The 16,109-nt window shown below is 39.5% G+C and overlaps 2 protein-coding genes across 2 annotated transcripts; both read right to left on the bottom strand.

Annotated features, from left to right (window-relative positions):
* Positions 1 to 1,403: 1,403 nt before the first annotated feature.
* Positions 1,404 to 2,985, bottom strand: cd40lg (CD40 ligand). The gene is made up of 4 exons (XM_083980742.1): positions 2,740 to 2,985; positions 2,165 to 2,192; positions 1,945 to 2,034; positions 1,404 to 1,819 (listed from the first exon to the last, which is right to left on the bottom strand). Exons 1-4 carry the CDS (start codon positions 2,938 to 2,940, stop codon positions 1,443 to 1,445), a joined length of 696 nt encoding a protein of 231 aa, XP_083836868.1. The 5' UTR covers positions 2,941 to 2,985; the 3' UTR covers positions 1,404 to 1,442.
* A 2,221-nt stretch (positions 2,986 to 5,206) lies between these two features.
* On the bottom strand, positions 5,207 to 13,028 carry tmtops3a (teleost multiple tissue opsin 3a; the record flags this gene model as incomplete). Its single annotated transcript, XM_083981212.1, has 4 exons — positions 5,207 to 5,431; positions 5,975 to 6,208; positions 10,328 to 10,656; positions 12,635 to 13,028. The coding sequence occupies 4 exons, from the start codon at positions 13,026 to 13,028 to the stop codon at positions 5,207 to 5,209; spliced, it is 1,182 nt and encodes a 393-aa protein (XP_083837338.1).
* Between the last annotated feature and the right edge of the window lie 3,081 nt (positions 13,029 to 16,109).

Raw genomic sequence — 16,109 nt, 5'->3', positions numbered from 1 at the left:
ACCTGTGGTGAGAGGTGCAGCCAGTGATTCAATAAAAAACCAGGTCAGCGTTTGTCACTTGTACATATACATTTTAACCCTTTCATTTACCAGGAATCAAAAAATGATCACTAAGAATTATGTGTCAAATAGAGACTGTGCTTTCTGCACAGATGTACAATCACGTTGCTGTCCAGATTAACGTTGTTGCTACAGTAAACGTCAAAATGTTTTTTGACATTTAATAATTCTTAAAATGTCTTCCAATTTCCATGTCATTTAGGTCAGTGTTGGTCTAAATCCAATTATATACAGAGTAAAAAAAATATAATATAAAATATATAATATAAAAAAAGATATTACTTCTTGAGTTGTGTAAAATATCACAGTAATGCGCTCATACATGTCAGTTAAGACAGTTTTAAGTTCATTGTGATGGATTACACAACTCAAACCAGTTTCAACAGTCAAACTGTTAAGTAATTATGACTCACACATGGAAATGAATGTAAACCATTGGCTAAATGGAGTGAAAGAAAAAACTTGTGGAAAGTGGAAAGTCTTCATTCAGCTCGATTTAAAACCCATTGTAACTTGTTACTAGGGAAAAATTGCAAAAACATTCATATGTTTACACTGGAAGTGTCCCCTCTGAAAGTTAATCTTTGTCACACCACTGAAAACAACATGCAGTTTGACATGTGTGCACTTGTAAAGGATCAACATTACTGTGAGAGTAGTTCCCTTCTCAAGTGGTAACCTATATCTCTAGTAGTCCTGTTTATTGTGGCTTAGCGTCATGAGAAAATGCTCGTGTTTGCTCTGTGGTTACTTGCGTCCTAGAAATACAATTTATGACCAAAGTGGAACAGACTCAGCTGGTGGGGTTTTGCATTGACAGTAAATATGATACAAACCAAAAGAGAAGCGCTTTGGTTATGCTAAATAAGTATTGTACAAACTTTGCTGTTTTGATAACGATCTGGATGTTTTTAACTTGTCAAAATAAAAAAAATTAAAACCCTGTTGGTCATTTCTTGATCAGCAAACCTCTCTCTTAGACAATTTATAATGTTCTACATTTTCATGCAGAATAGCTGTGCAACCCAACACTGCCAACATCACTCCAGACCAGATGCTTCAGTCTCTAATGTATATAATGAGCAGATGCAATACAAACTGATGAAGTAAAATTTTAGTTTTAAATATAAAAGAAAATAATTTCACATCCATACAATCTCATCTACAACAATAAATACAGAACAACCATTTGTAACAACAGCACAGAAACACACAGTGATAGAAAAGTTAATAAATTATAGTTAAAGAACGTGGTTTCCTTGAAAAGAAGTCATCAATCCAGGGTATTAAACAGTGTTCTCAGTAGATTCATATCCATATCCATTTGTTCACTGAGTTCCCTCTCTTCAGCTTAGTTCCATGCACTTGCTTATAAAGAGTTCCTACAGTTTGTACATCCCAAAGGTCGTGGCTTTGTCATCGTAGTCCACCAGCGAAAGGTTTGGCACCCAGACACTAAGCTGGTATCCTTTCTCCAGCTTGACCACTTTCCCCTGTGTGGCTGTGCACAGGTTGGGGATCTTCTGGGTTGGGGAGCTGTGCAGGCTGCAAGAAGCTTCCATCACCACTGTTGCATCTTCATTTTCGCTTTTCCTCAGCATGATTCTGTTGGCCAGCGGGTCCTCTGGGTGGCTCTTGGAGAAGGTCACCGTGGAGTAGACGTAGTATTCACCTGGCTGCAGGATGGTCAGCCAGCTCTCTTTGTAGTAGTTGATGTTCCTACGAATGGAGGGGGCCATTTCCCACATGAGGAACCCCGCTGGAGAGACAGAGAGAGAGGTTTATGTCACTGAATTAGTACCAAAAACATGTTTACTCTTAATTCCTGAATAGATGTTTGGCCATTTGCATTGGGAAAAAAAAGTGTAATTTCCAGTTTCTCACCTGAATTTTTTTCTCTTGTTTTCCTGTCGACCACCATGGCTGCCAAGGATCTGAATCCACTTCTCTGTTCTTTTGATGATGAAAAAGCAACTGTAGAAAAAGAACAAACATCTGGTCAGAGATAGTTTTCAGAATTTGTGATGTTTTTCATTTTTATATTTTGTAATCAACTTTATGTATAAAATTAGTTTCAGGAAGGAATAAATAAAAAGAAATGTACCTTGTCCTTCAGCTATCGGAGGTCTCTCCTGTAGGAATGAAGAAAGAAGATCAGTAAAATGTCCTGAAATCAGGATTTCCCTGTGACATTTAACATTGATATTTTGTATTCAAATAGAAAAAGCTTTCTCTTTCTTCTTTCACAAAATGCTTGCTTTGTAAGAAGAAACTGTGCTTACGTCTCACCTGCATGTTCAAGAGCATTTCCTGTGTCTATGTGAATTTCACAGATCTATTTCAGTATAGCCTATGTGGCTGAGACCATGTGCAGAGCTGTAGACAGTTGCTTCATGTGTTAATTTGAAAATGCAACTGAAAAAAGTCTGTATTATAGTTTCAGTTGTTGAGAATTCTTTTTTTTTAAGTTTAATAGTGGGTGGATATGCTTTAAAAATGTGTTTTTTCTTAAAGCCATCACCTTTATTAATTAAATTCAATGAAATTAGATTAAATTAAATTAAAAGTAATTCATTTGAACTTGTCATGACCTGGAATATAACCAACACTTAATACAATTTCAACTAGAATATATTAACTGTTCTTTTCTAAATTCCTCAAACATGAGAAAATATTTACCATTTTGTCTTTGTAGTACAGAAAGATGAATCCTCCAGCAGACAGCAGTAAATGCAGCACCACCACACCAACCAAGAATCGGATGAGAGGCTTGCTGTGGCCTGGGGATGGAAGTTGAGTTGGGATGAGGACAGAGTGGGACCTGTTGAGGCGCGGTGGCACCGGCGGAGGCGCCAGGCTGGTCTGGTAAGTGTTGATCATGGTAGAGAGTCACGGTGAAATCTAGAGCTGCCTGCTGTCCGTGACATCCCATGCACATCTGAACTGCTGCTCTCTCGAGCAACTGAGTTTTTACTCTTGCTACTTCCTGGAAGCTCTGAGGTCCTCAAAGTGAAAATCTACAAGAGATGTGACCTTTGGTGAGTACATGTATGCATTCATGTGAAATACCTTCTTACATGGTTTTTTCCCCTTTTTTCTTTCTGTTACCTAAACTTCTCAAAATATCATATGACTTGGCATTACACAGTATTTCTGTGTGAGAGTGCCGCACATTTCTATTTTTAGCAAATAGGAAAAATTCCCATTAAGTTCATTGTAATGTATGACATAAAATAACATTCAATGTTAGAAACTTTGCAAAAAGCATACCAGTAGGCCTGTTTACAAAGTGTTCACAAACATCAGCAAATAGATGATTGGCAGTAGATGCAGGAAAGAACACATTTACTACACACTTCTTTTAATAGCACATGAGTGTGATAGCTCAGTGACCACAACACAAAACAGACTGTATTAACCAGACAGTCCAAAAAAGCAAAGGTGTCTTTTAGTGTTGGTTTGATTATTTGGTCATTCACTTCACAAGTGAATTCAGGAGGGACACCTCTAAAAGAAAGGCCAAATGTGAGATGAAAGCATTCTGATTTCAAGTAATTATTTATTCACACACCACACAGTTGTCAGTCTGTAATAATAACCATCGAATATGAACTCCACTTAGTTGTGGCAACATAGTCACATCGTCATGGCTGCAGCAGTCTCATCTGGCTGATGCGAAACATTTTCTGTGGCATGTGTACCACCATTAGTCATGGAATGTTGTAAAAGCATGAAGTAATGATGGTTTGGTTTCTGTGAAGTTGCAAGATTAGTAGATTTAATTATTTCTTAACAGCTGTGAGTCAGTGCAGCTTCAGGGCCTTGTGCGCCGGATTTACACGAGTGACAGGATCAGGAGAGAGAAAAAAATCCACATTGGAGATGAAAAGTCACAGCCATACTGTTATTTTGTTATGTAAACATATGAATTATAATCTACAACAGTCCTTTTTAAAATTACATGCCACTATTTGTTACTGCTTCTTTGTAATATATTTTACCTTTGCAGTTTTTGAATGTTGAAGTAGCATTTTGTTGAAAGAATACAAGTAAATCCAGCACAGGTGGTGCCACAAGGTTTTGTGCTCTCATCCTCCTTAATATGGATATTATACTGCTCTTTATACCGTATAATGCACTTCATAAAATAACCACATGTGCTATACAGTTTAGTAAATTCACAAATCTGTATTAATATGGCATCTCTGGTCCACAAAAGCTTATTTGAGTAGATTTTTACCATTGAAAAATGCACATTGTAAAATGACTGACATGCATGCAGCCAAAACAACCTAGATTACTCTCTTGTACTTCCACAAATGCATAGTTGTGGTAAGCAACCACTTAGAGAAGACTGAAAACATTCATATCATGCAACTTTTGCAACACCCCATAGCTTCCTCTGATGGTACTGTACAACTGATAAGTTATATGTAGACTATTTACATGTACATGAATAAACAATTACTGTAATAAATGTTGATAAACTCTCATTAATTTGGCTACTTTGTCATCTCTACTCTGTGCTAGACAATATAAAATTAGTTGAGTTAAATTCAAGTAACCTATAGTTCCTATATGTTAAATTATGTCTTTTCTCTCCATTAAATAGCATATTACACAGTACTATATTGTTGTATATGTGGTTGCTGTTTGTTGTGGTAAAGGAAAACAATTGAGAGACAAGGGTAATGCATCAAAATCAAAGACACATGTAAGAGTAATTTAAAAGTTGGAGTTTGAGTTTATTTTTACATATTTGTATGTAAACCGTGACAGACATTCATTGATTTGTAGATTTTTTTTATATAAGTCTGCATTTCAATGCTCTCAGGGAACAGAGAGAGAACAGTACATAATGTATTTCCATAGCATTCATTCAGAGCATATACTATACATTGGCATTATGCATACGTGGAAGGTCAACATATGACCAACTTAAATATGCATCTGAGCAGTGGCTGGACTGCATGGCACTGAGTACATTCACATGTTACAGATTTGACAGTGACATTCATCTTCATGTGTAAAATCAAAGGCAGGAGGTGTTGAGAGCTAGAGGGTGGGTGTGTCTTTTAGTTGCACTTTGGATTGTGGACATTCATTCAGAAAACACAGTCACAGTCTGTCAGATGAAAAAGATTTTTCATGGAGTGTAGTGGACAACGAGTGTGTGGCGCTCAGTGTGCCGGCTACAGAGGGCGGTGTTCCTGGAGCCGCTTTGGGTCTGAGGTTGTGCAGAGCTCAGAGACGTTTGTCTATGAATGGGGAAGAAGCCTGAAAGCTGTGTCTTGGGAGCTGGGTGCACATCTCCATGAACACACTGAGGTTCACCGCTGCACTTCATCAGAGCCACAAAACATCTGTAAAACTGTGTAAAAGCACAAAACAGGATGTTAAAAAAAACCACCTCATTTGGTTAAAGCTGGGATTCATATGTTGAAGGGAAACATTCTTTATATTAAGGGTACATTGAATCATAATTTTAACACTTTTTAAATCCATAACAATGTGAAGTAGGACCTTGCTAATCATGAAAATGTAAATGCAATGGGAAAATAATAGTCATATGCTATAAAAAGTTATTAGTCGCATCATGTATTTATGCTTGTAGGAACAATTGTTGTTGCCCATATTAGGCTTCAAGGGAAGGAGAGCGCATGTGATTATCATAGACATGAAGTAGTGAAGAGACACTGGGAGTAAAGTGACTGAGACTGAGCTTAGCTCTCCTCTGTGGATGTCACTTTATTTTCAGCTCTTTTATACAATCAGATACAGAGCTGCAGCATACTGTATGTGCTGCAGCCAACAGATCTTACATACTTGCATACATACTTCAATCTCGTGACAGATGCAGTGAAGGCCTGGACTATGGGTCATCATTCATCACCACTCAGTGCAGCTTTCTCACCTGGTTGTTGAAGAACATGTAGATGACAGGGTTGATAACGGTGCTGAACTTGGCCAGGACTGAGGGAACCACACTGGCCATAGGAGTGACCAGCCCCAGCCTGCCGAAAGTAGCCATGAGGGCGGTGATGCCATAGGGCATCCAGCAGAGCATGTAGCAGGACACCATGGACAACACCATCACCAAAATGTGCTGCTCTCTGCGCTGAGCTGCCAGCAGGTTGATCTTACCCACCTGCAGACATGAGAGATGACGAGAGGAGGAGACAGATGTTAAACTTGTCTTGACCAAAAATTGAAATCTAAATACTATTTTCTACACATGTCTGTGTAGTTGGTGTGTTTTTTATTTTTTTGTTTGGTTAAATTCATTGTCTTAGTCATTTCATGATTGATTACACTAAAACTACACTACGTGTTGCATCTGCAAATGTCCTTCTTTGGTGCCATCCAGTGGTGTTATCAAAAAAAGACAATGGCACAGTGGTGAATACTGATATACCAACCTATGGGCAATGACAGGCATGAAAGCAACACACTGGAAGCAGCTTCCTACAATACGATTTTAATATTTCTGCAAACAAAGATCCACCAGAACAATGTAAGAGACAAAAAGGGCAACACAAATTCAGCTACATGTCACACAATTTCGTTTTCTGATGAAGGCTGTGAGGTGTGAGAAAATCTCTGAGAAAGTCACTAAACAAACTTTGAGTAAAGAGGTTTTTTGTTGAAAACGTGGTAGATTTAAAGGGCCATGTCAGATTTCATTTTTTTGTTGCTGCTTTTCCATAATGTTTGCAAAGCGTATGGACAATTACAAGTAAATAGGTCAAAGTCATGGCCAAGGTCAGTTTATTTTTCCTCTTAGGTAAAATTGGTTTGCAGTGAGTCAGCCTCCTTTAACACAAACACAAAGAACACAGGACAAGGACATGTCTGTCACATTGCTCAAGGCGAAAAGGAAAACCCCTGGTAGAAACAAGGTATGGAGGAGGAGTAGGAACAAGATGAAAGAAATATCAAGTAATCAGTAAAAAACATCGGTAGGTAAAAAACCGGTGACATACATAAAACCACATTGGAAGATCAGGTATGTGTGGCATCAGTAGGAAACAAGATAAAAGAAAACGGACAAAAGTTTTTTTCCACTTGTTAATAACACTAATGGCTGCAACACTGTTTTTGTTGCGGTTGGTTTTACAGGCTGGCACTGTGAGCCCCCGTCCTGATGGGAGCAGCTAAAATTCAGCATTAAGAGGGTGGGAGTCATAATTTAAAATAGAGCCAACCAGCCATCCTGTGTAACTGTTTAGTGTACAGGGATAATGGGTAGGGCTGAGACTCTCCAATCAGCCTGCTTGACCATTTTATGGTTTGGTTTAAACAGTTTTTATTTTTAGGGGACAAGTTCCCAAACCATGAAACAAGAGAACACGAGAACTTTAGACTCAATAAAACAAGGTCAACATGATTCTGTTAACGTGGAAAGAGGACAGTTTTCTAAAACAGAACAGGCACTGGTGTCCCCTTTTTTTTTAAGTATATTTTTTTGAGCTTTTATGCCTTTAATGGATAGTATAGTTGAGACAGAGAGAGGGGCAGCAACATGTCGGGATTCGATACAGGGCCTATATAGGACTATAGCCTCTGTAGTATATGGGGCACCTGCTCTACCAACTGAGCTAAGAGCCCTTTTTACACATATCTTCACCATTTGCCTCAAAGTCCAGTTTGCTGTCAGTGACAGTTCCAAGATATGTTATATGTGTTGACACAATCTACCATTTGACCTTTTAAAATTGTTACATCTTTTTTGAGCCTATTTGTGACAGTCAATCAGCATGTCTTTAGTTTTAGAAATGTAGCTTTTTGCCCTTATTTGGGTCAAACACCAAAAAGCACTGGATCCTATGAAGCATTTCTCAAAATGCAACTCAAGAGCATCATTCTTGGTCTGGCGTTCTGTTTCAAACACACAGGCATCTTTCACTGAGGACTTCTTGTGACACGTAAAGTGGCTTAAATATCCGTCCTTTTTCAGCTATATAGACCTTTTGTCTCCGATTCTGTGCAACAGGATGCGTGACGGACATCATGGATCAGTAGAACAGACCGACACGTCAGACTCAGTAATGGCTGTGTCTCGGTCACCATAGAAGGCCTCATTAAAAGAAAAAACAGTGCATGGTTCAAGTTTGGTCTGTAGCAGCAGCCGTGTGGACACTACACATGCTCCGGTGTGTTTCATTACAGCTGTCCTGCTGGTTTTTATCGCCGCGCACTGTGGCTGTGGGCTAAAATTAGCTTGGATATATCATGAGCACAGTGGTTAAAGCGTTGCCTCATCTGCTGTGACTGTCACCTCCTCAGTATTGATTTCATCCCCCTGTGGTCACCGCCTGGTGTAATTACCACTCTGACGCTCATCACGGTGCTTCATGAATGAATAAGAATGTCAACCTGGTGAACGTGGCCCTCCTCTATGTCACATTACTGCACATCTTTCACACGATCAATTAAACTTCACCTCGTTGCCGATGCGTCCAACATCCCCTATCATGCAACGGTCATCAGCTCAGGTGATCTTTTGTTCTGTTTCGAGTTTTACCCACAGAGAACTTCTATGTTATTTCAGCAGCATATAATAAATATACCCAAGAGTGCTACAGAGTTGTGCTCCTCTAAATATATGGAAATAGTTATAATAATTATTTATTTTGTTTTATTGTTAGGAAATATGTGCATTGTCAATTCAACAGCACAAGATGAATATAGGAATGGTCTTAATCTCAGAAGTGCATGGCAGTTCCAAGAAGAAGCTTTATAGACAGCCTTGTGAATACAATCTAAATGTGATGCTGTCATGTGTAGAAAAAAAATCAGCCCTGATCCACACTGATGCTGTTGATATAAATGCCATCTCTCCTTCTGACGTGTCAGTTTCAGTCACCTTTGAGAAGCCGCCAGAAGGCTCTGTGCACCGATTGCTCTTGTTTCTAAGAAAAGCCTAAGGCTGTACTCTCGGTTGGAGGGAGACTGGTGTGCGGTTGAGCCCCCCATTCAACAGCGCGGTAATCAAGTCAGCAAAGCCTTCATACGCTCCGACTCCCCCAGGTGCACCGGGTTTAAAAAAAAAAAATGGAGTCGCTTATATAATAGCAGGTATCCATTAGTAACAGTTTGCTTCCACAATCTAAAAATACCTTCTAGGTGATTCATTAATAGGAGTAGTAGCAGGAAAGTGCATGGAGGGACCCAACACCAATTTGGAGCCCTTTATTATTACTTATTTGTGAGACTGGTGAGCTTATATAAGCCCCACTGAGGTGGGGATGAGTCACTGGAGACTGAGACGCTGCCCCTCATTCCCTCTCCTGATGGATAAATTGATTGTAAGATTGTAAACACAGAGCGGTGGCTTCTTGGATTATCTGGTTTGATGCTCTTTGAAATTACCTTTAAAGAAAAAAAAAAGTGGAGTCGGAGTGAGTGTTAGTGGGAGTTTGACAGGCGTCACTCAGCCTCCGAGCTATTAAGGCTTCATGTCTGAGCAGATGGACATGGTGAAAGGCGGCACTTTCAGAACATTATCCTGAGAAAATGACATCTCTATGCATGCAGCCTGCACCATGTGTGTTTGAATACTGTACCTTTGTACAGTACCTAATCTGTATGCTTTCCTGCCAGAAAATTGTTACTGAAACATAGCAACAGTGTCATGTGAGTGACTGTACAGGGTGGCCATCACAGACAACTTGAAAGGCAACACCACGCCTAGTTAGGTGGCACGATTAAACTGCAAACAAGGAAGAAACACCTGTGATTTAAAACATGGGGAAATGAATTCCAGTGGAGACACTTCCCTTCAAGCAGAAAGTGAAGTATCTCTAGTCTGTCAAAACAACAACAGACGCAACTGGAAGTGCACATCTGTTTCTAAATTTAGACCCAAGCCACTTTAGCTCTGAGCTGCCGTCTGTTTTCAGTGATTTTCTCATTTGTGTTTTTTTAATTATACGGGACGCCGTACGCATTTAAACCTAAATGATGTACATACACAATAATACAGATACAAATATAGAAAGAGAGCTACAGTGCTTGACTTATACTTTATACTTTGTGTCTTCTTTGCCTTCCTCTTTTTGTTTTTCTCCCCCATCAAACACATTGTATAAAGAACAATTCATTAAAGAAGTTTTATGAATAAATGCATGTCCCAGTAGATGATATGGTAATGAGACTTTATATCTTGTAAATTAGTTGTTAGCCTTATGTCTGCCACGTTAAAGCAGCTTATGTGTTTAATATGTTGCACCTTTTCTACGAGTGTAACAGGTTGGTGTCCACTCACCCTCCTCATTGCAAGCAGGATTCGGCCATAAGAGTAGACCATGAGTAGAAGGGGCAGCAGCAGGCAGAAGATGAAGAGACACAACACATATGAGACGCTGGTGGGGGAGCGGAGGTGCCACTGGACGGAACATGTGGTCCCGGGTCCCTCGGGGCCATAGCTGCTCCAACCCAGGAAGGGGGGCAACGTCCAGAGGAGGGAGTAGAGCCAGGAGCCTCCGACACAGAGCCAGGCCTTCCTGAAGTTGGAGATGTCGACCTGGGAGGAACAGAGCACGGTGGTGTAGCGCTCGTAGGAGAGGACAGACAGGGACACCAGGGACACAATCCCTTATGGAGCAAAAGAGGAGAAAACAGACACAAATCTTTTGTTACTGTACGGAACAACACTTCTCACCAACAACTTTAAACTGGTTTCCGCTGGTGATGGACAGTCTATACAACCCAACCTGCCACGCAGTATCATATGCTAAGTGCCTTTTATTTAATGGTAATAACAAGGCTAAACTTTCATGTGAACGTCTGTGACCACACGGTGTGATGAAAGCATGTGCCCTCTTACTGCTGTCGATCCTCATGGATCTTTGTCAAGGCGCCACTAAATGTACTGTATCAATCAGTGGAGTAATTATAGTGTAGAAACCACTGACTGAAAGCACATCACAGACCACCAGCTCTGTAAATGCCTGAGGTGACTGAGGTGGGCTACCTGAAGGTGTGTGGAAAAGTCTTTCTTTCTCCTTTTACTGTGACAGAAAGCCTCAAGACCCTGAAGAAGACCCAGAGGGAATTATCCACGCTGACATGATGTTCAAGCTGCTGTCATCTTTTCATGCTGCCTCTGTAGACGCCAACAATGTTTGCGTCACTTGGTCCACCTCTTCAGCCCATACTGAGCTATCTAAACAGCCATTTGATGGACTGCCGTGACATTTTCCCACAGACGTTCACACTTCATACACACTGAATCCTGATGACTTTGGTTATCACCTGCTATCTTTCTCCTCTAGCACTAGCATGAAGTGTCATTTGAAATTAAAAAAAAAAATCACAAAATTGAAATTTGTGACAGATATTCATGTTCCTGAAATCCCATTTAATGCCATTATCACATTAATACAATTCTCATAAAGCCTGTCATCATAGAAGGAAGGATCTTGAGATCCACATAACAGTTTGAGTATTGAGAAAATATCTTGGTTAAGTTAGATTTTAGGTTGGATAAGTGCTTTACTTACAATACTTGTGTGAAAGAAAATGTCTATGTGTTAGTTTGTGTCTGTTTTATTGCCTTTTCAATGCAATTCCAATGTCTTACCTCTGCAAATGCCTCTGTAAAGCACTTTTAATTACCGTGCGTCTGAATGGTACTTTATGAATCAACCTTTAAGGGGCATCGAAGAGTGCATGGATGTGTGTTAAGAGTGACTCATCAGCAGGATTATGACATAATACAAGTCTTTCTTTTGTCCAACAAATATAAAGACAGGCTGTGCTCTTCTAACTTGGCTGCAAAAACCCTTTAACTGAAATCTTTTGTTGTAGCTTGTAGCTTGCCTGTGCTGCGAGTTAACTCAGGATTCAACAGAAAAAATAGGTCAATGGAGCAAAACCAAATGAATTTAGTCAAATCTCACAACCGACCTCAATCATCCTCACAAGATGAATGGACTGAAACAGCACAACTTCTCTCATAGTCACTGGCCACATCTTGACCTGGTTATGTTGTCATTGTGGATTATAAGATAGCCTAGGCTATACATAGTAATTTAAAAACTAAACAGAACTGTTTCTTCTCAGATGTCTCTCAAATCAGTGACACTTTACACTGCAGCATGTTTCTGCTTTTCATATACAAAAAATGCACTTCAGTTGAATTTTGTAATGGTATTTTAATATTATGCCACTTTATGATTTTACACCACTACATTTTTAAATAGAAATATTGTGACTGATTTTTGACACATCTATCGCACTATTTTAAATGATCAGATTTGAATATGCTATATTGCACTGAAAGCAGATTAGGCTACATTGATAATGATCCAATCATAATTCTGATTATGCTATGTAGCCTAAGTTAATTTTATCTAGTTTTGGACTTTGGTAAATGTTTACTTGAAAATTGTTACCTAAGCTATTTCTCCTCAAGGTTTTGCTATCAGAGAACCAAAACTTAAATTAGGCTACCACTCCGCTTAAAACAAAGGTAATCACCCAACTTGTTGAATTTATCATAAAAGTTCCTAGTTTCAACACAAGTGGCAAACAGACATGTACTATCTCTGTATCTGCAGGAGTCCATTACCAAAGAGGGAGTTGGCGAACCCGTACCACTTGCAGCCGTGCTCTCCAATGAGCCACCTCCCGTGCAGACTGGCTGCGAAGCTGAAGGGGGTCCCGAAGACACAGACGAGGATGTCGCTCAGGCTGATGTTCAACAAGATGAGGTTGATGGGCGTCCAGAGAGCGCGAAACTTTGCAAAGACGAGCAGCGCCAGGAAGTTGTTGAGGATTCCCGCCACTAAAATGAAGCCGAGGCATACTGCCACCACCGTGTGGCCGGTCCGGCTCAGCCCGCCGGGGACGTAGGGGGACGCCGGGGTGTCCCGCAGGGTCACGTCGGTGCTGAGGCTGGAGCTGGAGCTGGAGACGGAGCTGTCTGTGGTGCTGAAATTGCAGCCGCGTATGTGCACGACCATAGTAGCCTAGTAGTGAGGAGAGCGGAGGGGCTGCTGAGGAACCGGACACAGCGAGCAGCTCCACAAGAGCCAGTAGCCTACCACACACAGTCACTGTGTCAAGAGGGCTGTAGGCGCCCTGTGCAAAGCTTTATACCTACACCCTTTCAATAAATGCAAATACCCCCACCCCCTTCTTCTCTCTATCTCACGCAAACACTCACTCCCCCCCCCCCCCCCCCCCCCCCTTCTTGGAATCACTCCACTTATTAGCCTACAGAGTCACTCTGATCAATCACAAAGATCAGTATAAATAGCCTACAATAAATTCACCAATCAATTACTTTTTCAGCTGTGAAATTAAGTGAATTTCACCTGTGAAAATAGTCTCAGCAAATTCACTTAATTTACAGCTGAAAAAGCAATTGATTGGTGAATTTATTGTATTTATAGTACTGATCGTTGTGATCTCATCAGATCAAGTGATTGTTATCCTGTGTGTTTCTCCTATACAGCTTTGAGAGGACCCAGGCAAATGATAGCCTACATAAAAACGTGTGGCTCGATCAGGATAATGATTTCCCACAGAATAAGAATTCTGTAGAGAAAATGATGTGTTGATATATTGACATCTTTGATGGCATTATTAGTAAGTATTATCATCAGTAAGTATAATGTAAGATAATAGTATGTTGGACCTGAGACCATAACCCACCAGTTGGACAGGTCAGTGGGTAATGCTATTAACTTTGGAGGGGGAGACGTTGGTTCAAATCTAATTTTGGGCTCCTGCCTGTATGGGTTAACAAGATCTGCAGAAGATGGTCTTGTTTTCCTATAATGAATAGACGACGAAAAGATGAAAAGTATTTGTCATAGTAAAGTGGACCTAAGGGCTCAACAGTTAGATAGATAGCTCAACGGGTAATAGCACTGACTTTGGATTGGGGTTAAAGTCCCACTTACGGCTATAGAGCAATAAGAAGAGGAAAAAAAATGTTTAGGCTATTTATTGCAGCCACCCAGTGTCCCTCCACAGCCAGTGACAGTGTGGGCTTGGGCTCTAGCACCCACACTTGTTAGAAATAATAGTAATTACACAAAGATTGCCTATTTGCATTAGAGGGAATAAACAGATTGTGATGAAACAACATGGGGTAATATATTTATTATTTTCATCTGACACACCAAACACCCTCCTTTTTCTTCAGTCTCAGATCAGACTGATTATGCCTGACTCAAAGGAGGAAGCAGGATCAAGGTTTCAAGCCTGAGCGGCTGCTGAATCCATGCCTGCCTCCTGGAGAAATTAATTTTGTCTGCTGTTCCTCCTCCACCCCTGCTGTCAATCTTCTTTCTATAGACAGCATCTCAAAGAGATATTTGTCAGCTCTTAATAAGAAGTCCTACCAATCCTACTTCTATACCTGCTACATCTTCTTTCCTGATTCCGTTTTTTTTTATACCACAGACTCCACATGAGCCCTGTGAGCTTTATAAGGCAAAGAAGAATAAAGTGTTCCTAATTGGGACCTGTCTTTTTTCTTATATTACTGTAAGTTGGAAGACGGCAGGGTTTTGTTTCAGATAGAGTCTGAGAGTTTTCACTTCCTATTTATTTTTATATTTGCATGTGCAGCAAAATCCCATAAACCTTTAGCAGTATGTATAAGTATAATATCTTAAACATAGGCCATGTGACCTCTCTGGTCAGTCACTGATGAACCAGGATTGTTCACTGGTTCCCATGGTGTTTTCCATGCATGATCTCTGTAACGCTGTGTGAAGTTATAGGAGCACAGATGTTTTCCAACCAGGAACCCCATGAAGAAGGATTTGTGTGATTCATCAGAGGTGTCATCTTAGAGATTGCTTCAAAAGTTTTACGTAAACAGATTTTTTTAATGTAGCATGATTTAGCTGATAAGAGCTCAAGCTGCATCAAAATCACTTGACTTTTAAATTCTTTCCTTTCTTACTGTCCTAATCCTTATATTAATTTATATATTTTACTTAAGGATGTTTCAATAAACATGTGCATTTAAATTAGCCAAAAAATATGTAACTAATCAAGAAGACTGATTGCATGAAACCTGAAAATCAGACATCGACTTTGGAGGAAGCAATAAGTCATTCAGTCAGTATTTAATAGATAGATAGATAGATAGATAGATAGATAGATAGATAGATAGATAGATAGATAGATAGATAGATAGATAGATAGGTAGATAGATAGGTAGATAGATAGATAGATAGATAGATAGATAGATAGATAGATAGATAGATAGATAGATAGATAGATAGATAGATAGATAGATAGATAGATAGATAGATAGATAGATAGATAGAGAATGCTTTATTCATCCCTAGCAGGATGTTAATGTTAATAACTTAAGCATGAACAATGCAGCTTACCTTTCATATAGATTCAAACATAATCAGTTAGAGATTTACCATCAAATGTGCATTTAATAATAGTTACCATAGTCAGTCACCATTGTAATGTTACATTTTTACGAGCCTTTATATCCCTCAAAGTTCATCTTCAAAATTTTCCTCCACATTACCAACAGGATAAATTTGACCTGAATACATACATAAGCTTCATAAAAAATATCCTATTGTTTCCAAAAGGGATAAATAGATAATGATTCCTACAACAAAAGCTTTATTATTTTTTTATATGAACTTATTTGCCAGATTTTTAACCTTTTAGAATTCAATAGTCAACACACATAAACTATATGAGAAACAGTTAATATGATATTTTTTCCCATAGCTCTAAGCTGTTTGTCCAAAGCTTACGTTAAATATTGGCAGACATACTTAGGCAATCAATAGAAGGGACTGGCTGATCCTGAAGGAGAGGTTAAAAAATGAGAAGGTCAATTAATAACTTAAGATCTTAGAGAATAACAAAATCTCAGCCAAATACTAACCTGAAAGGACAGAGCTGTGGTTCAGTTACTCACTTTTTACTTAATTGTTTTGTCGAGTTCATATTGTGAGTTGGGTCTTAATGATGCTATTTTGCCAGTTAATGGTGGTGCCTTGAAGACTACAGTAGTGTTTAATACTGTCGTCAGCAAGTTTTCAGTTGTG

This window comes from Trachurus trachurus (genome assembly GCF_905171665.1).
Source record: "Trachurus trachurus genome assembly, chromosome: 10".
In the NCBI taxonomy this organism is placed as follows: Eukaryota; Metazoa; Chordata; class Actinopteri; order Carangiformes; family Carangidae; genus Trachurus; species Trachurus trachurus.
Note: the sequence above shows the minus strand (reverse complement) of the source record. Positions and strands in the feature narration are given on the sequence as shown.

Coding starts and splice junctions, on each gene's coding strand:
- cd40lg (XM_083980742.1), bottom strand. CDS start 2,940: ATGATCAACACTTACCAGACCAGCCTGGCGCCTCCGCCGGTGCCACCG. Junction 2,193..2,739: donor TGTACTACAAAGACAAAATG/GTAAATATTTTC, acceptor TCATTCCTACAG/GAGAGACCTCCGATAGCTGA. Junction 1,820..1,944: donor AACAAGAGAAAAAAATTCAG/GTGAGAAACTGG, acceptor CTGTCTCTCCAG/CGGGGTTCCTCATGTGGGAA.